At 49.2% G+C, this 18110-nt stretch overlaps 6 protein-coding genes across 6 annotated transcripts; 2 read left to right on the forward strand and 4 right to left on the reverse strand.

Moving 5' to 3' along the window:
• AUEXF2481DRAFT_71182 (uncharacterized protein) lies at nucleotides 1–1172 on the forward strand (the record flags this gene model as incomplete). Its single annotated transcript, XM_013483584.1, has 2 exons — nucleotides 1–24; nucleotides 87–1172. 2 exons carry the CDS (start codon nucleotides 1–3, stop codon nucleotides 1170–1172), a joined length of 1110 nt encoding a protein of 369 aa, XP_013339038.1.
• A 964-nt stretch (nucleotides 1173–2136) lies between these two features.
• Nucleotides 2137–3518, reverse strand: AUEXF2481DRAFT_71242 (uncharacterized protein; the record flags this gene model as incomplete). The annotated part of the gene is made up of 2 exons (XM_013483589.1): nucleotides 2137–3018; nucleotides 3075–3518. Coding segments are annotated over 2 exons (1326 nt in total), but the record flags the coding sequence as incomplete, so codon positions are not given.
• Nucleotides 3519–6222: 2704 nt separating this feature from the next.
• On the reverse strand, nucleotides 6223–7908 carry AUEXF2481DRAFT_566694 (uncharacterized protein). Its single transcript, XM_013483593.1, has 5 exons — nucleotides 7522–7908; nucleotides 7429–7465; nucleotides 6919–7360; nucleotides 6756–6826; nucleotides 6223–6622 (listed from the first exon to the last, which is right to left on the reverse strand). Exons 1-5 carry the CDS (start codon nucleotides 7708–7710, stop codon nucleotides 6294–6296), a joined length of 1068 nt encoding a protein of 355 aa, XP_013339047.1. The 5' UTR covers nucleotides 7711–7908; the 3' UTR covers nucleotides 6223–6293.
• Nucleotides 7909–8844: 936 nt separating this feature from the next.
• On the reverse strand, nucleotides 8845–12418 carry AUEXF2481DRAFT_44977 (uncharacterized protein). Its single transcript, XM_013483572.1, has one exon. It carries the CDS (start codon nucleotides 12360–12362, stop codon nucleotides 8976–8978), a length of 3387 nt encoding a protein of 1128 aa, XP_013339026.1. The 5' UTR covers nucleotides 12363–12418; the 3' UTR covers nucleotides 8845–8975.
• A 316-nt stretch (nucleotides 12419–12734) lies between these two features.
• Nucleotides 12735–14091, forward strand: AUEXF2481DRAFT_71177 (uncharacterized protein; the record flags this gene model as incomplete). The annotated part of the gene is made up of 3 exons (XM_013483583.1): nucleotides 12735–12875; nucleotides 12934–13024; nucleotides 13082–14091. The coding sequence occupies 3 exons, from the start codon at nucleotides 12735–12737 to the stop codon at nucleotides 14089–14091; spliced, it is 1242 nt and encodes a 413-aa protein (XP_013339037.1).
• Nucleotides 14092–16380: 2289 nt separating this feature from the next.
• Nucleotides 16381–17928, reverse strand: AUEXF2481DRAFT_44980 (uncharacterized protein). The gene is made up of 2 exons (XM_013483573.1): nucleotides 16481–17928; nucleotides 16381–16427 (listed from the first exon to the last, which is right to left on the reverse strand). The coding sequence occupies exon 1, from the start codon at nucleotides 17695–17697 to the stop codon at nucleotides 16723–16725; it is 975 nt and encodes a 324-aa protein (XP_013339027.1). The 5' UTR covers nucleotides 17698–17928; the 3' UTR covers nucleotides 16381–16427; nucleotides 16481–16722.
• Between the last annotated feature and the right edge of the window lie 182 nt (nucleotides 17929–18110).

The following is an 18110-nucleotide window of genomic DNA, read 5'->3' on the forward strand; positions in this document are numbered from 1 at the left end:
ATGGTTTCATTCTGGCCCTTCAAGGTGTGTCTTGACTCAGTCGTCTCACTTGTATACTGGAAGCCCAACTGACATTTCTCGTGCAGGGTCACGACTCTACTTCGGCAGCGTCATTCGAAAAGCTGCTGTCCAGCCTCTCGAGCAAAATCAACAAAGAGAGCGCTCGTAATGACCGTCTACGTCAGAGACAACGCCGTTACAAAGTCCTATGGACACTCTACACAACTTTCGCATACCTCCTTGCCGCGACCATCCTTGTCCTCGTGACCGGTCTCTCCAACTGCACCGCCATAGAATACACTGGACTGGCCGGCTCACCTGTTCTTATCTATGCTGTAAGAACAGCCCTCGATGCCTACTTCAACTACCGTCTCGCGTCTTCCCAAACCTACCTCAACGACCTGAACAAACAACGCGATGATGCAATCACGAAGCTCAAGGACGCGACAAAGTACAACTCAACTCAGCAACTGCTGGACAAGTACGGTGGTGGCACACCTACAAAGTCTCCGCAGCAAAAGATGGAGCAACAAGAGACGCCTACAAAGAACAAGCCTCAGTCTGCACCCGTCAAGCGAACTGGACTTCCCCCTCCACCTACAGCAAACATCCCAGGACGACAGCTGCCCCCTTCATTCCAGCCTATGACTCCTCCACAACAAGGCGCGCAATCTCGACCCGTTCCAACTCAACCACAACATCGCCAATCAGAACCCCAAGCCGAGTTTGCACCAAACGCTTTTACAGCACCAACTCCGCGCAACCAGAACCCATACGCATCGTCTGGCCCACGCTGGTACGACAGAATCCTCGACGTGGTCCTCGGCGACGATGAGACACTACCTAAGAATCGCATCGTGCTACTATGCGCAAAGTGTCGCTTAGTCAACGGCCAAGCCCCTCCTGGGACCAGGAGTCTAGAGGACTTGGGCGCTTGGAGATGCAAAGAGTGTCATGCATTGAACGGACAAGAATCAGAAGCCAAAGCAATGATTAGAGAGATTGCCGGGGAATCGAAAGTCAAGGAAATGCAAGAGGCTTCGGGTGCAGAGAAGTCTGTTGAGAAAGAGCAGACCGAAGATGAGGCTAATTCCGACATGGAACAAGATTCAGAAGTCATCTCTGCTCCTGCCGAGTCTACTAGAAGTAAAATCAGACAGCGTAAAAAGTAGAGCTCGCTCCAGGCGGAACAGAACAAAACATTGCTAGCAAGGACAAAAATGAATGAGAAGTATCAGTACATGGAATCCACATAACCCCAACCAGCTTGACATGACGCATTTTACAAATACCGCAGTCCATGCGAGTGGCTTGAAAGATGAAAACGAACACTACAGTACAAACATCCATCCTTTGATCAACACATGCTTTCCACATACCTACCACCAACAATTCTCTACCCATCGATGATCTCTAGCTAAAGTTCCCAAAACAGCAGATAATCAAACAAACAACGAGAAATGTCGAAAATAGGTAGGTAGAGGGAAAAATTGCAAAAAGGAGAGATGGACGACTAGGGGATCGAACCCTAGACCTTCAGCATGCAAAGCAGACGCGCTACCACTGCGCCAGACGCCCAATCATGATATTGAGCGTGATAAGAAATACTATATCGAGTGATCGTGGAAGTGGCAAAGCTCTCAAGTACGGAACTGCTAAATCAGCTTGACAGAATAAAGCACTTCACTTAACAAAGCAATCGACCTGACTGAGCATCTGATCTGATTTACCCAGGAACAATAAGTCGTCTCCTGTTCTATACGAAAGTGATATATCGAAAAGTTTAGAATCTAAATATCTACGTCTATATACTCTAAAACCTTTAGCTTTCTAGCGTTAGTAAGGCTACGATAGAGTATTTTAGGTCTGATCAAGTAGTATACGGCAGTTATAACAATACATCTGTATGATAATACTAGAACGTTTTAAAAGGGAGGTTTAGTAGAATCTTATTAGCAATAAAGAGGCCAGGAGCTTAAACATCTAGATCTGATTTTGCTTAATGTGGTAGCACCTGCTTCATAAACCGTACACCAAAAAACATTAGAAAAATTGCCTTGCAAGTCGAAAATGCAAAACTTCATAGTTTGAAGGGTCATGAAATCGTAGCTTCGATAATATACAAAAAAACCAAGCTCATGCAGTTTCTACCTGCATCTTATCCTGCTCTTTACCTTCTGACTCTGCTTGACGTGACATCTCTTGCGCCTCCATCTCTTTCCTGCCTCTCTCCAGTCCTTCTAGCTCCTTGAGTCTCTCTGCCGTCTTCTCTGCCTCTTCCTTTTCTCTCTTTTCCTTTTCCACTTTTTCCATGGCTGCGAATTCCTCATCCACAACTTCCTCGTCGACCTTGCTTGTATTGGCTTCATTGATAACACGACCAACTTCATCTACATTCTCCATCTCTTCGCGCAAACGATCAACCACTTCCTCGACACCCTCTGTACCGCCCACCTCTGCATGTAGACTCTTTAGTACATTGGTGGAAGCAGACATTGCAGATACTATAGCGACTTGATCTGCAGCTGTTTGGATAGCGGTATACGTCTGCTCCAATTGCGATAACGTGGCGCTGCGAGTGTATAGTGTTGTTTCAGCCAGCTTCTTGCTTCTCAGCGCTGATTTGGCCTGGATGGTGCGTTTTGCAGCTACGGCTTCGCGAGCGGAAATGTCGAGTGAGGTGATGCGATCGGCGAGTGCCGAGACTTGTGTTTCTAATGCTTTGATGAGGGTACGTAGATTCGCAATGTCGGTGTCTTGTTGGGTGATTGGTTGAGGAGTGGATTCAGAGGTTGACTTGAGCTTTATGGTCGTGGCGTTGAAGGCGAGGTACGGTTTATCGCGAGAAAGGTATTTGAGGAGGATGTTGAAGTCGGTGCTGCTTAGAGCTGCTTCGGGGTGGGACGTTGTGTCGAGGATGTGGGCGAATTCGGCTTCGAAGAGAGAGCGGCTGTAGATGAGTGAGGTTGTTGATTGATCGAGGTGTGAGGCTTTCGCTATGATTGCATTCGCCGCTTCCTATGTGATTGTGTCAGTGCATGCAAAGGAAGGGGAGTGCGGCAGAGGAACGGTACCTCGACATTCTGCATGACGACAAAGTTGGCGACTGACAACTTGTCGGATGTGCCAAACAGCGACGAGACTCCGACCTGCTTAAGGCCCCAGCTCACAAGCTGCCATGGTGAAGGGATCCAACTCTTTGCATAGACACTCTTTGTTGCATTCAAGAAGTCGTCCAAAGGGACAAAATCTCGCTTGTCGACAGCATCTTGGATGACGGCGCCCAAAGCCAGAGGGCGACCCCATATTGGGGAGTTCAAGGCGCGTGACAGGTCCTCACCGCTGCCAAAGACTACGTGACTCGATCTTCCAGACGTGGATGAAGGTGGTGGTAATCGTCCAGCGCGCGCAGCAGCAGTCAAGCCACGAAGCCACGCGCGAGAGTTTGCTTGGTATCCATCCGGGTTTGACGTCTTCTGTAGGCGAAAGTCCGAGTAGAGCGATTGGAGACGGTTGCGACTAGTGACGACGTCAGTGCTGCTTCAAGTCGACTGGACAGCATTGACGAGGCCATGTACCTGCGGAATGCCTCCTCGTGCGTGCGCAGAAACTCTACAAGGTCGTTCATATCGATCTCTATTGTATGCACTATGTCGACCTTGGACAGAGAAGGGGTGGCTTGTTTCGAAAGTGGCAGCACCAAAATAATGACGATGCACCTCTTGGCATTCACATGCATCGCGCTCTCCTTCCGCACTTATACACCAACTCTTCCCACAGACTCCCGGGTAGCCTTTGCGCCGACTTATAACATGTTCAACACGCAATAAGTTATGCTTTCCCGTCTCACTCAATCTTGGACATACAGTCTGCAGTCCACTAAACTCGGACTTGGTCATTCTATCCTCTCTAGCCTTGCTGGCTTCTCAACTTGCCGCATCGCATACGTCCAGCATCCCGATCAAGATGCCTCGAGAGATCATGTAGCTGAGACAAAGCGGGCAAGGAAGCTTGAGTATATGCGACGCTGGCAGGAGAATCGCAAAAAGGATCCCGTGCGCTTTCAAGCATATCTGGATTATCTGAAAAGGTACAACGACTCGCGCAGCATCAAATTGCGTAGAGAACAACTATTGCAGCGCCGCGCACGCAACCACGCACAATCTCTTGCGCGCGATGCTGCTGCCCAGGAAGCTTGGCGGGCCACCATGTCCGCAAGAGCCACGAAGATTCGCAAATCCAACCCTAAAGTTCGACTTCGTGTTGCACTTCACTATTGGTTCCACAGCAAGAGGGCTGTAATGGATCAGTATACTTGGAAACACTGGACACCTGTCTGGTACCCGGAGCGAGTCGAGAAGACCTGCACGACTTGTGGAAAAACGAGACTGGGCGGGACCCACCTCTGGTTCAAGAAGAAGGATCATGTCTCATCTGACCTTTACGACTGCTTCTCGTGTTATCTTGCATCAAAGTGGTCCGACATGGTACCAGTAAGAGTGAAGGGAAAATCACGCTTTTTGCGGTCACGAGATCCTGAGATAAAAGCCATGCTTGAAGCAAGAGAAAGAGGCGAAGACTATCCACTCGGCGATACCAAGTCGTCGGACATTGATCATCCGAACAAAGGAAGTTGAACGTCCAGTGCTTTCAAGATCATCGGACCAAGTTTGTTGTTGACCACGTGTCACATAAGCATACCTCGATACCGCTTCGACCACGGAGCGCCGCAATGTTGATCTGGTTCGGGCAGACCACAACTCCAGCAGTACGACGCGTTGATGTCACACCAAAGGCCATCAGACATGGAAACTTTCACCATGTAATCACATTGTGGATGTCCCAGGCCCAAAGTCTATGGATTCCATGGTCGTCTAAATCTCGTTAACCTCGCAAATTTGCTCAAGACAGCAAAAACGAGTCATCGGCAAAGTGACTTGGCTATAAAGCGCGAGACGTTGCTACTCCGTCTCCAAGCATCAACGCCTCTTCCATCTCCCAAGCTTTTTCAATCCATAAGCAAAATTCTCACAATCACAACAACCAGTATACCACGCCACTTGGCGCCAAAGTCAAACCTCGAACCAACCAAAGATGCACGTCTTCAAATCACTCATCGCCATTCTTGCCGTCTCTGTCGCTCTTGTGGCAGCAGCGGCGGCACCATACAGTCTCATAACCAAGAGTCTCCCCAAATGTGTTGGCACTGGTACCAACATGAGACCACCACCCAGGCATACTAGAGTTGCAGCCTAAGACAGCACAAGTGCTCGGACAAGAGAGAATCGAAAAGGATGCACAGAACGAGCTTGCCCCAGCCGCGCAAGGCATCCAGGCTATTAAAAGATAAAGCAGAGTGAGATGCGAGATATCAACCAGCAGAGAAGAGGAGCCGGTTCAAGAAAAATCTGTCTTTTCAGGACGATACACCGGATGAGATTTTAGACAGCCAGATGATTCCGAATCATAGCTGTCATTCTCCCATAACAGTATAAGAAGTTCCGAAGAAACTAAGATAATTCAATCGATACTTCTTCAATTAAGCATTTCCTATACAATAAACCAGCGAGAAGAACCTTGCGCGCTACAAAGGGTACTTGATATACCTTACCTCAACATATAGATTCCCCTTTGATTCCTCTCCCTTTACCATAGAAGTCAAGTTATTGTAACAGTACCCCTATAACTCCCTTCCCTTTCCATACATGGCAGTTCGAAACAGGAGTTCCTGCCAATCAAATCCCATCTTATATTCCTGTAAAGTAGAAGGAGAGTATCTCGACCATGTATTTTTTTTCTCCAAAGTTTGAATGTCACGTGTAAAAGAGTGAGAAATAGCACGTCTTTACACACTTCTTGAGTCAACAACGCCACAGCTTACCAGAACAAGAACACACGAAACGGTACAAAGGAATAATTACGAAGCTTTTTCCAGTCGTGTAGTTATCGAATCTCTTTATTTTCACGAGTTCGATTGCTCGTTTAACAACTCAAGTAGTACAGGAAAGCCAAAGCTGAGTGACAATCAAAGAGTGCACGGAGCGAAATCAAAAGCTCCTTCTTCAATCTCAATGGGTTCTTTTCGCTTTGAGACAGGATGGGAGCAACATTCTCCCATCATCCATCCATGGTCTCATGGAAGAAACGCCTAATATACAAAAGACAACCCCCACTTAAATCGAGAGGAGTACCCACAGCAAAAAAACCATCCATTTCCGCATCCCATCACACCAAAAAAAAAGGCCAGAGTCAAGGGGCATCGACTCAGACAAGAAAAAAAGAGTCACAGTCTCTCAAACCCTAACATCCCTTCCGGTATCCACCACTCCACCAGCAGCACCCTTAAACACACCCATACCCGCAGTAAGAGTAGTAGTAGTCCAAGACCCAGCAGTCTGCTCAGTCCCACCAGTACTGCTCAAACCATCATACGCCTCACCTCTGCTTCTGCCTCTTCTTCTCGATCCCAGAGAAAGACTACGCAGACGTTGTGATGTAGCGCGGGCTTTTCTCTTGCGGTCTGCCAGTTTGCGGTATAGGACGCGGATGGAAGGGAGACAGGCGGTGGTGATTTGGACGGCTGGTTCGATGGTTGTCCAGATTGCGGGGGCGACGAGGATCCCTGGAGACGGGGTATGTTAGAGAAGGGAGAGGGTTGGTAGATAGGGAAGATATGGATGGGCGAGGGGGGAGACAAGGAAGTGGGGGGGGAGACAGAGATGCGTTGACGATGAGGAAGGAGATAAAGAACTTACAGGTCATGTCATTGCCTTTACTGCCGAGTTGTACCATGACGGCCAGACGCACGACTCCAAAGGCCAAAGAGCTGTGTGTTGAGAAACTCATTCAGTATTCTTTCCTGTGTAGAACAAAAACAACCAGGACAAGTATAAGATGGGAAGAGAAGAAAAAACTTACATGACCCAAAGAAAGCAAGTAATGGCAACACCAATCTTCTGTCTTCCCGGCAACTCCAACCTCTGGATCTCGCGGAATGGCAACAGCAAAATCATAACATCAGTGATGACATTAGGAATCTGCATGCCATAATAGAATGGCACCAAACCGATGCAGGTACCGTCGATGGCGGGTTCCCAAGCCTTGCGGATGGGGGTGCACATGAAGATGCCGGTAAACATAATGGCAGTGCACCACATGATCATAATGGTGATGATGACATTGGCCATCATTTTGAAGTCGCGGTTGGGGAAGAGTCGCTTGTATTGATACAAGATGGAGAGCTTGGTGAAGGTGACACAGAGGGGGTACTGGATGACACCCGTGTACTGGATCTTCAAGAACTCGGCGAGGTCGGAGGGCTTGACTTCCTGGATAGGGCGACCCATGCCATGCTCGATGACTATTATTGTAAGCGGTCAGAAAGACAATGGCGCAGAAGTTGTAGAAGAAAGTATGTAGTATCCTTACGCAGAGAGCCACTGATGTCAAGTCCGATCTTGAAGACCTGCGATCTTTGAATTAGCAAAAGTGCGCCGACGATTGACGGTCTCATCAACCAACCCAAGCGATGATGATGAGCCAGTCGTCAAAGTAAAGACGAATGCGCATGACATGTCTGGACAAAAGGCGAACACCAAGGAAGACGGTCGGAAGCACAATGGCAATGACAGTAGCAACAATCAATTCATGAGCCTTGCTGCCAAAGTGCTCCTGAGGAGGAACAGCGGGAGCGGTAGCGTTGTCCGACATGGTGTAGCGGCGTTACGCTCAAAGTTGAATACCGACAATGGCTGATGTCGTTGTGGAAGAAGTTGCGCCGAAAAGTAGCAAAAGACAAATAATAAACGCCGGCGTTGAGCAATTCACCGCGAGTGTGAAAGCGCATGCAAACTCCCAGGCTCAAGTGACGAAGCTGTTGCAAGAAATCCAAATCTGAAGGCTAGAATCTTGTGAATGAGCGGAGAATTGGAGGCTTGTTGAAAGTTGCCTTTCTTTTTGCTTTGTTGCGGGCAAGTAACAAGGATGATATCAAAAAGTTGGTGTTCCCGAATCAGCATATCTTGCATCCAGAATCTCCAGCCTCACACACCTTATGTCTATGGGACCACCAAGGGGGTTTGGAGGCTCTTTGTGCTAGGTATATGACATGCTCCCAGGCCACGGAGTACCCGACGGACAGGTCACGGCATATCCATCGAGCCAGTCGGAACAAGTGCCAAACCCAGCAGATCTCCTAGCCCTCAAGCCCGAAGGAAGAAACTTACAGTGGGGAGTGCCCTTTCTAATCCTCGAAAAGTGCTTGGATGCATACCCACAATCTATTGGATCCTGTTGACCATTTCGAGGGACAGTGGGATCCTCGTGTCTCAGTCAAAGATGTATGCCGATAACCGTATCAGGGCTCTTGTCAAAACCTCACTCATTGGACCGACATTGACGTAGCCAGAGACTTACCAACTACTCGAAACAGTCGAGCGCGCATAGGTGCATGAGATCATCTGTCGTTGCTGCACGTAATTGACAGCTCCTGCAGTTCGTTATTGTTGGCGTTGACGCCGTCGCCGGGGAGTAGTCTGTGCAATGGATGAATATCCACACTGTCGGGCCAGGCTACTGGTGGGGAGAACTAGGAAAGGGTCCATCGTGTATGGACGGGTACAATCTCACCCTATTACGCTAATGAGCATGACGGAAAGTCGCAGGATGGGAGGACATTACAGGCGCCGTGCAGCAGGCCAAAGAAAAGAAACGCGAATAGGAAAGGAAAGGAAGTGTGGTTGTGAGCTGACGAGGGCCCTGCCGATCCTCCCGCGTATACCTGCCGTGTCCGCTTCCTCTACCCTAGTTCGACCTGTCAAGCTTGCTGCACGACATCTTTTTGGGGTTTTGGATTTGGCAGCTTGGGTTGGTAGGCCTGATGGCTCCCTGCATGTCAATTCTTCGGAGATGTTGTCATGGGTTACTGTATGGTATGCTTGCTTTGCTACATTATGTAATAGAAGGTCATCTCTCTTCTATGCTCCAACAGTCGTCAATGCTCCCTTACTCCATGTCTTTACTCTTGTCTCATCCAGACCGTCAGTGACCTTACGCTTCAAGACCTCTAGTGTCGCTACATCCACATCGCCAACCTTTGATCTCATGTCTAGCCAAGCCAACACGCCTGTTCTAGTGACCAGGCTGGTGGCACCACCAACGGCGGCGACTCTGTAGGCCACCTTCAACACCGCATCCTTCACACCCTTTGGCGCGGAGGGTGATGCAAAGATATCCAAGACCTTCTCCATACAGTTACGAGGGAGCAAGAGGTGGACATCCTGAAGCGTTCTCGTGCCCAAGGTGAAGAACTCAAGAACGAACTCAATCTCTGCCCAGTGCTTGTCGTCTTCCTCAGGTGTTTCGAGCACAGTTCTGTCGATCCAGTAGTTTGCCAACTTGCCAACATTCCAGACTGGGCCCTTATTCAGGTACTTGTTGATCTTGGGGTACATGAAATGCGACGGGTCCTGGAGAATGCCGAGAGCTTGTGTAGCAAAAACGGTGGCGATGTAGGGAAGCGGCTGTTGTGCTATCGGCGGTGAAAGCTCTAATACCGTCTCAGAGAGCTCGCCGAGCAGGAGATATATCTGATCTTTGTCGTCGTTTGTAGACTCCTTCACTCTCACCATAAGCTTGCGGAGTGCGGCATGTGCTTGCAATCTGACGGAGCTATCTGAGGAAGACAGGCACAGGATCAGACTGTCAATATCACCATTCTCGAGCGACTCTTCCAGATCCTTCTGTTGCCATCTGCTCAACTCAGGATGGTTGTGCTTTTCGACAGGAGGCTCTGAGAAAGCAAGAGGTTGCTTCGTTGACTTGTTGTCGGTCGAGGATGCCGGACCTGAAGTCTTATCATCGTCTGACTGTCTTCGTGAGGTAATTGACCTCAAGGTTGGCTCAAGCTCGAGGGAAGAGACAGCAGGCAAGTCTGGAACTCTCTCTCTGATGAGCTGCAGTAGCTCAACATCTTCTCCAGTAAGCTTGAGCAGTTCGAGGAAGCGAGAGAACCAGATCAAAACGTTAACACGATCCTCCTCTGAGAGTTTCGAGGTGAAAGGAATCTGTTCGAGGCAGACCATGACGAGGACACTGACGATCTTGCCATGATCATTACCGCCAGCAATCTCATCAATATCATCGAGATACTTGATCGGCTTCCTTACAAGGCGACCGAGACAGTCGTCAATGAAAGTGTAGAGAGAATCGCTTGACTTCCAGGCATCACCACCCACGAGACTGGCGATGAAAGCATTCACAGACTTTTCCTCGGTTTGCTGCTGGAGGATGCCATGTTCATCAATGACTGACTGAAGCAGATTGATGAACTCAGATCCGGTAGATTGGTCCACGGGAGTCTGTGCGCTCAAACGGAGAAGCGTGGTGAAGGGAGAAAACTTGAGCGACCCCTGTTTGTGCCACCATCGCATACCTGCAGAGCATTGGGCAATGACGAGTAGGTGCTGCAGCTCGAGCAGACGGAAAGCATAATTCTCGCTTTCCGAAGTTACTGTCTCAACCCTTGACATGGCAACAGTCAAAGCTTGAGAAACGTCAAACTTCTCCTCCAACGCAGCTTGCGGTGTGACTTGGTAGTACATGCGGAGTAGTCTCGAGACGGCCTCTTTTTGGAGGATGTTGTCATCAGAGATCTTGCGGAAAGCAGCAATGACATCCTTAATCGCTGGGCATCTTTGACAGAACTCTGCAATTAGTCTGATCGAGCCTTCCTTCCACAACGGATTGCCTTCAGCGGCAGCAACGTTGAAAGTTTGTAATACTTGTTGCAATTTCTGGAAGGCGACGACCAGTATACGGACGGCAAAGAGTGTGATGAGCTCGGAAGACTGGTTCAAGGATTTGGTCAAGATTCTTTGAGTAAGAGGCAATGGAAGAATATTCTCAATAGCGATCGAAACTGGGGGAGGGCAGCTTGCGTAATGGTCCTGAGCTCCAAAGTACTTGGGGAAGGGCACTTTTACTGATGAGAACAGGAATGACGCATATCCAATCCATGTGTTTGTAAGCTTGGGCTCGAATGAGAACTTCTCGCCTCTTGCAAAGTAGTAGTCGGCGATGATTTCCGGCGCGGCCGCAAAGATGGATAGTAGAATATCTCTCTCCTCCTCGCTTGCGTAGGGCTTGAGAGTCTGCGAAAAGCCAGAAAGGATAGTGTTTCGCACGGTGACCTGACCCTGGAATTTGTTGTACCAGTCAACAGAATCCAGTCCAAGATCAAGCGCGAGATCGGTCTCAACATCGTCGTTCTGTTCTCTGGTGTGGCGCTCACTTCCTGGAGGATACCAACCACTAGGGCGAAGAAGACCGAGAGAAGGAGTGGTGCTGACGAGCTTCAAGAAGGAGATGATTGCGGCCTTGCCACGGATCAGAGTGGAGTTGTCGCCTGTCGGGCTTTCGGTGGCGTCGAATGTGCGTAGAGCGGCAAGGACACCAGCCAGAGAACGCTCGCTCATGGTCTGGGTTTTTGTTGCACGAGGGATGGTCTCGTCGCGTAGAATACCAGTTTCCAGTGTCTTGAAGATCTCCTGGAGAGCATCGGCAGAGTCGTCCTTGAGATGGTCGAACAGAGCCTTGATGATGTGACCGTTCTTAAGAATATCAATCTTTGCACCTTCGCCCTGGTGCTTGAAGTTTGCGAGCAGGTAGCGGACCGCGTTTGAGCGCACAGAAGGCCCAGAGCCGCTCTTGATTAGACATAGGTTACGTGCGACAATCTTCGTTTCGAAGGTAAAGTCACGCTTTGCATAGACTTGCTTGGCCATGAGACCACCATCGAAAGAGACCATCTCAGTAAGAATACGGAGAGATGGTGAGATGACATGTTCCTTGTGCTTCGGAGCTGATACGCTTCTTGATATGAGCTTCAATTGAGCATGTGTTAGGAGAGTCTTGATGAGAAGAATGCCATATTCGCGAGAGTCAATCAAAGTGGCAATAGTTTTTAGGAGCAGAGCAAGGATCGACGAGACGGATGAAGCCAGGTAGTCGTTGTTGGTCTGATTCGCAAAGCCCCATGCCTGCATGAAGTCGGGCAGATATTCAGCATCCTTGTCACGGGAAGCTTTCAGTTTGGCGGAGTCCAGGTAGTCATTCAGAATGTTGATCTTGGCCGGACGATTAGGCTCATCGGTTTGATACAGAATCAGTTCCAAAAACTGTTTGAAGGACTGGATGCCATTTCTCAGATCCTGGACGCCATCTTGGCTGAATTGTAAAAGTTCCTGAAGCTGACGAGCGGAGAAGATGTCGGTAGCAGGGATCACAGCGACCGGAGGATGTGTCTTTGTGCGCTTGTTGTCTCTAGCTTCATGGCCATCTGATTCGGCAAAGCGTTTTGACATTATATAACAGTTGATGGTCAAGAAGTTCTGGTATTCAGGCAGGCCTTGCAGAAAACATGTCTCTGCAACGGAGGCTTGGCGTAAGTTTTGTCGAAGTTTTTAGACTTTGGCGGAGAAGGCGGGAGCGACCGACGATTAGAACGGGCTCGGCATAGGTGAAGGGCGCTTTGACATTTGGAGACATGGGCGAGGCGGAGAGGCGTCAACTTTCAGCATTGAACCATCGCCCTTCCTGCTGCTATACCGATCTGGAATCACTGTCTTGACGTGCGCGCTCTTGTCCCGCGACACTACCTGTAACGAGACTCGGGCCGATCCTGGAACTGAAGCGAGAAGTCGTGACAATCTCTGTGCACGCGACAAGATTCTGGAATGAGCGATCTCGACAAGGCGATTGCGCAGTTGCGCTCATGTCGACCCATCCCGGAGAGCCAAGTGCGAGAGCTTTGCTACAAGGCAAGAGAGCTCCTGATTGAAGAAGGAAACGTCGTCACGGTGAATGCGCCCGTCACGGTATGCGACAAGATGCTCGCCCTCCAACTTGGCGCATGCTCATGCTGATGCGCTGCAGATATGCGGAGACATCCACGGCCAGTTCCATGACTTGATGGAGCTGTTTCGCGTCGGCGGCGATGTGCCCGACACGAACTACCTCTTCATGGGTGCGCATTATCCTCCTCTCCTCCCGACTGCCTCCGCGTCCAGCTAACACATCCAAGGCGACTTTGTCGACCGCGGCTTCTACTCTCTCGAATCCTTCCTCCTCCTCCTCTGCCTCAAAGTTCGATATCCCGACCGCATCACATTAATCCGTGGCAACCACGAGTCACGACAAATCACCACCGTCTACGGCTTCTACGACGAATGTCTGCGCAAATACGGCAGCGCAAACGTCTGGCGCTACTGCTGCGAGGTCTTTGACTACCTCGCTCTTGGTGCTTTGATCCTCGGTGCTTCCTCAGAACTTGGCCCCACCACTGCCGAGCTGCCTGCAGACGCACAGCAACCCATGCCCGAATCCCTCGAAGACGTCGAAATCGAAATCATCAACTCGCACAACCAGGTCATGAACCGTTTCCCTCGCGCAAAGCCATCTACCGAATCCTCCGCACCAAACAGCCCTTCACATACCGGCCCTGCAGGCACAGGCGCAACATCCTCAAGTGGTGGATCGGCTTCAAATCCAGGCGGTGCAGTCCTCTGCGTACACGGTGGCTTGAGTCCCTTGATTGACAGCATTGATAAGATCAGGCTGATCGACCGAAAGCAAGAAGTCCCACACGAAGGCGCCATGTGCGATCTCCTCTGGTCAGACCCGGACGACATTGACGGCTGGGGTCTCTCACCACGAGGAGCTGGTTTCCTCTTTGGTGCTGATATCGTCAAGCACTTCAATCACAAGAACGACCTGAGTCTGATAGCAAGAGCTCATCAACTGGTCATGGAAGGCTTTAAAGAGATGTTTGACAATACAATCGTCACGGTGTGGAGTGCGCCGAATTACTGCTATCGCTGTGGTAATGTTGCTGCAATCTTGGAACTTTCAGAAGACGGAAGCAATGGCGGATACACACCACGCAGCAATGGCGAAATCGAAAGATCAGCAGGCCTTGTCTCGGAATTGGAGTTGAAGCAAGGGCCTGGCAGGAGGTATCGTGTCTTCGAGGCCGCACCACAGGATTCTAGGGGAATGCCTGCAAAGAAGCCCGTCGCCGACTACTTTTTGTAGTAAAAGGAGGGAAAAGAAACAGACGAGCACGAACTACATTTGATGAAACATAAGAGGACACCTTTTTTTCCAATTCGTTTCGCAATGCAGAGCAAAAGATGTGAAATCTCTATATCTTTTGACTGGAGGCAAGGGAAACAAACACAGACAGCCTTTCGTGATAGATACCCCATCATCGAAAACCGACCATACAACACACCCTCACTCTTTACTCTGTACTATGCGCAAAAGTAGCAGTTCACCCATCATACTTTTCCTGTGGTCCCTAGACTTTTCGAAACAATGCACAAATCTCCTGTTCAAGTCGGGAAGCAAAACATGACAGTGAACTAACTATGACTTGTGCAGACATTATCCCCAGTATCCCCATGCCTCCCCCAAATGACTTGAGCGACCAGGATAAAAAGCCGACCCTGCCCTCTCCAATCCACTGCCAAGGCTTTCTTCCCTTCCCTCACCGACAAAGCCCTGCAGCACAAACCACTCTTCTCACACAATTTGACGAACAAAAGAAAGAAAGATGTTTTGACACACACCAGGTAAGATCGATGCAAAAAGAAAATGTTCCGACACGGGGATTTTAGGTATTGACGGAAGCGCTGTGAGGGATTGCCAAGCCCAGCACGGGTGTCTCGAATGCCAAGCCTCGAACGCAAGTATCAGAAGTAGGCTTCAGTTGAGAGAAAAAGTCTTTTCCACTTCCACAACCATGAACTATGCATGCTGACGGTGAGCAAAAGGATGTTCCGACACGGGGAATTGAACCCCGGCCTCCTCGGACCTAGTTGCTCCTTGTAGGAACGGTTTGAGAGCGAGAAATCCTAGCCACTAGACCATATCGGATTTGATGAATAATATTCTGTCGTGTCAAAATATATTGTTGCAATGACGGCTAAGCATGGGGGATCATTTACATCCCCAGTCTCAACATAAGGGAATGCTACATGCCATTGAACAATTATTCTTGCAACATCTGCTCGATAGAGATCGAAAAAAAGACAAACTCCGATCAGATCTGTAATGATTAAGCAATAATTAGTAAGTAGCTGCTTTTTTGTGTGTATAAGGGGGCAGGTAAACGTATGAGCATGGTTGTGGCTAGATGTTGATCGTCCATGGTGATCGACCTCGACTCTTAGAGAAGAAGGGTTGGATACTACTATATGCTAGGTGTATACGGATTAAAGTTATATGGTGATATTGAACGGTATTATAAAGTGGCTGTGAATATGTCGAAGTTGTACGAGTGGCTTATGAGAAGCCAACGAGTAAAGATTAATTAATATAGCTGTGAACGTTACAGTCCTGATACTCATGGACGAGGTACTTCTAAATGAGCGAGCGATTAAAGATGTCATGTTATAATGAAGAGAAAGGTTCGTTTTTGTTCAAGGACTTATGGAAGTTTGTGTTAGTTTTTGCTCTTTTTCTCTCCTTAAGCCGCTGTACCTATGTTCCTTTGTTCTGCGTATCCGACTAGCTAATAATTAGTCTCTCGCGTAAGTCTGTTCGAGGGAAGGATAAAGTCAAAATCCTCATGCCCTTCTCAGTGCCTGTCTTCGTGAACGACTATACTAGCATCATAGTCAGCACACTGTTATCGCAAGGAGACGCGGAGATCATTGCCTACGATCAATAATGATAAGTGACGAGTTCCGCACAGAGTTCGAGCAAACGAAGCATTACTTCGTCGAGAGATGGGGAAGCGACCGCTTTTGAGTAGAGCTGACTTGCCACGTCCGGGAGGCTGAACGATTACAGCTTAATGTTTGCCCTCGTTGAATATGGTTACGAGAGTCGAATTTGTGCCCCCATTGTGGGTGTAGCGCCAGTTTTCGTCGAGAGGCTGCATTAGTCTTTGTGTTCTTTTCTCTCTGCGATAGAGGACTTATTGAGAGTTTGCGTGCGCAAATCAACAGTGGTTGTGGTGATTGTGCTCATGATTGCCGAGTGCTCTGGTCTTGTTTTGTAGATGTTGGTGTAGACGCGATAAACCAAGGACATGCGTGTGGCAAGCGTGACGAGAAACTTTCATCGAACGTGAGGAGCAGTGTAAGCCAGGTGTGATTCACTGTCTTCAGAATGTAAGACTTTTCATCTCGTGTGCTGAGTTACTTACAGTTCTTCATACCCGTGAAGTCGTTTGTAGACAGCCTCTTCGCTTTTTTGCAGAAGCTCGCGAAGCGCCTTTTCGGTCGTAGAGAGGAAAGTGGAGGAGACTAGTCTTTTACCTCCGTTGCTGGGTGCTTGACAGACGTGAGTGCCGTGAAGGCCTTGGTAGGAAGATGTCACGAGTCGGACGTCACGGTGCTCTGGGTGAAATTAGCGGTAGTTTTCTGTTCACGAAAGCGTTAAGGAGAAAAGTGAAAGGGAAGGGAATGGGGCGTACCGAGGATCTGGACGCGGAGGCTCAAGAAGTTTTTGTCTTCGGCGGTCATGTTTGCTGGCGTAGTGGTGGTCTTTTGCGGTTTGAGTATTGATTTGAGCATTGGTTGCGACATGTCGGTTTTAGATCTTGGAATTGAACATGGAGGGAGATATATTTCAAGAGCGAATGAAAGTTTGGAGCGGAGAATTGGTAGTGAAAGCGTATAGTGACGGACGTGAAGCAACGCGAGCACGTGTGCTTTATCAATTCGACACCTTGACACCAAGCAGTTTCTCGGCATTCTTGTAGCAAAACATTTTGAGCTCTTCCTCACTCATCATTCCACTTGCCTCGATCTCTTCCACAAACTTCAGCCCCTTCTCGTTGCCACTGAACGGGTAATCGACGGAGTACAGGATCCTGTCACTTGCACACATCCTCAGCAAACAACTAAGCGGGGCAAGACTGAACATTCCAGAAGTAGTGATCCAAAAGTTCTCCTTCCAGACTTGCTCAAGACCACGTCTATTGTCCGGCGCCCACCAAGAGGAAGTCGAGATGATACGGTCCAACTGATAAGGAAGCATTTCACCCATATGTCCAATGATAATCTTCAGCTTTGGAAATTCGTCAAAGAGTCCAGAAGCCCAGAGACGAAGGATATGCAGTCCGGTCTCAGAGTGCCAACCCCAGGCTGCTATACTCATCATCTGTGCTGCCTGTTCACCAAAGTTGCCGCGGTAATGCGGCATCCATTCATCGGCTGCGAAAGTCGGGTGTATGTATATCGGCACGTCGAGCTCCTCGGCTTTAGCAAAGACAGGACGATATGCCTCGCCGTCATAGAATGTACCATTACAATGGTTGTTGATCAGGGCCCCAACGAACTTGTGCGCTCTGATGCAGCGCTCGAGTTCGTCGGCCGCGGCAGATGGAGATGCCATAGGCAAAAGGGCAAAAGCTGCATACCGTGGCTGATTGCTAATCGCGGAAGCTAGATTATCGTTGGTCGTATGGCATTCTTCAGGAGATGCATTCAAGGGGCTGTGCGAAAGGATTTGGATTGACACATTGCCAGTGTCGAGAGCAGAAAGTCGATCTGGGCCGAGCGAGGTCAATTTGTCTATCAAGGGAGCTGGAAAGTCGGCGTAGGGATCTTTGCGACCGGTGTCTGCGAGATGCTTGCGGACATTTTGAGAGAGGTAGTGTTCCTCTAGGGTGATCAATGGTGGCATCATCTTGCGTGATAGGGTGATGAGGCTGGCTGGTAATGTATCAATACACCGGACGCTGGCGAAGAAGAGCTATGTAGATAAGCTAGAGAAGCAACCAGATGCTACGTCGTCCTTCAAAGGGCGAGTCCATGGTGCCTACACTTCTCAGTGTCTTTATAGTTTTTGTCACGTTCTCATGGAGCTTAGAATCCTTCGGACTATCCGGCGTATCCGTAATATCACAACAGAGGCTCGTACCACAGGCAGCAGCAACAGCACACTGATACATTTCCATCCTGGATGATGGACATAGGCTTTACACTCGGTTTTAGGAGTCGGGGCGGAGTTATGGACAAGGAAAGAGTAAGACAGCTGATGTGATTGCGCCACAGACGTCGACGAAGCTTTGCGCCGAGGTCGCCCGCGACAAAAATCTC

The sequence above is a fragment of the Aureobasidium subglaciale genome (genome assembly GCF_000721755.1).
Source record: "Aureobasidium subglaciale EXF-2481 unplaced genomic scaffold scaffold_40, whole genome shotgun sequence".
Taxonomy (NCBI): domain Eukaryota; kingdom Fungi; phylum Ascomycota; class Dothideomycetes; order Dothideales; family Saccotheciaceae; genus Aureobasidium; species Aureobasidium subglaciale.

Excerpts from the sequence above, each read along its gene's own strand:
- AUEXF2481DRAFT_44977 (XM_013483572.1), bottom strand. The coding sequence starts at position 12,362 with ATGTCAAAACGCTTTGCCGAATCAGATGGCCATGAAGCTAGAGACAAC.
- AUEXF2481DRAFT_44980 (XM_013483573.1), bottom strand. The coding sequence starts at position 17,697 with ATGATGCCACCATTGATCACCCTAGAGGAACACTACCTCTCTCAAAAT.
- AUEXF2481DRAFT_566694 (XM_013483593.1), bottom strand. The coding sequence starts at position 7,710 with ATGTCGGACAACGCTACCGCTCCCGCTGTTCCTCCTCAGGAGCACTTT. Across the intron at positions 7,466-7,521 it reads GGCTCATCATCATCGCTTGG|GTCTTCAAGATCGGACTTGA; the intron begins GTTGGTTGATGA and ends CAAAGATCGCAG. Across the intron at positions 6,623-6,755 it reads TAAAGGCAATGACATGACCT|GGATCCTCGTCGCCCCCGCA; the intron begins GTAAGTTCTTTA and ends CCCCGTCTCCAG.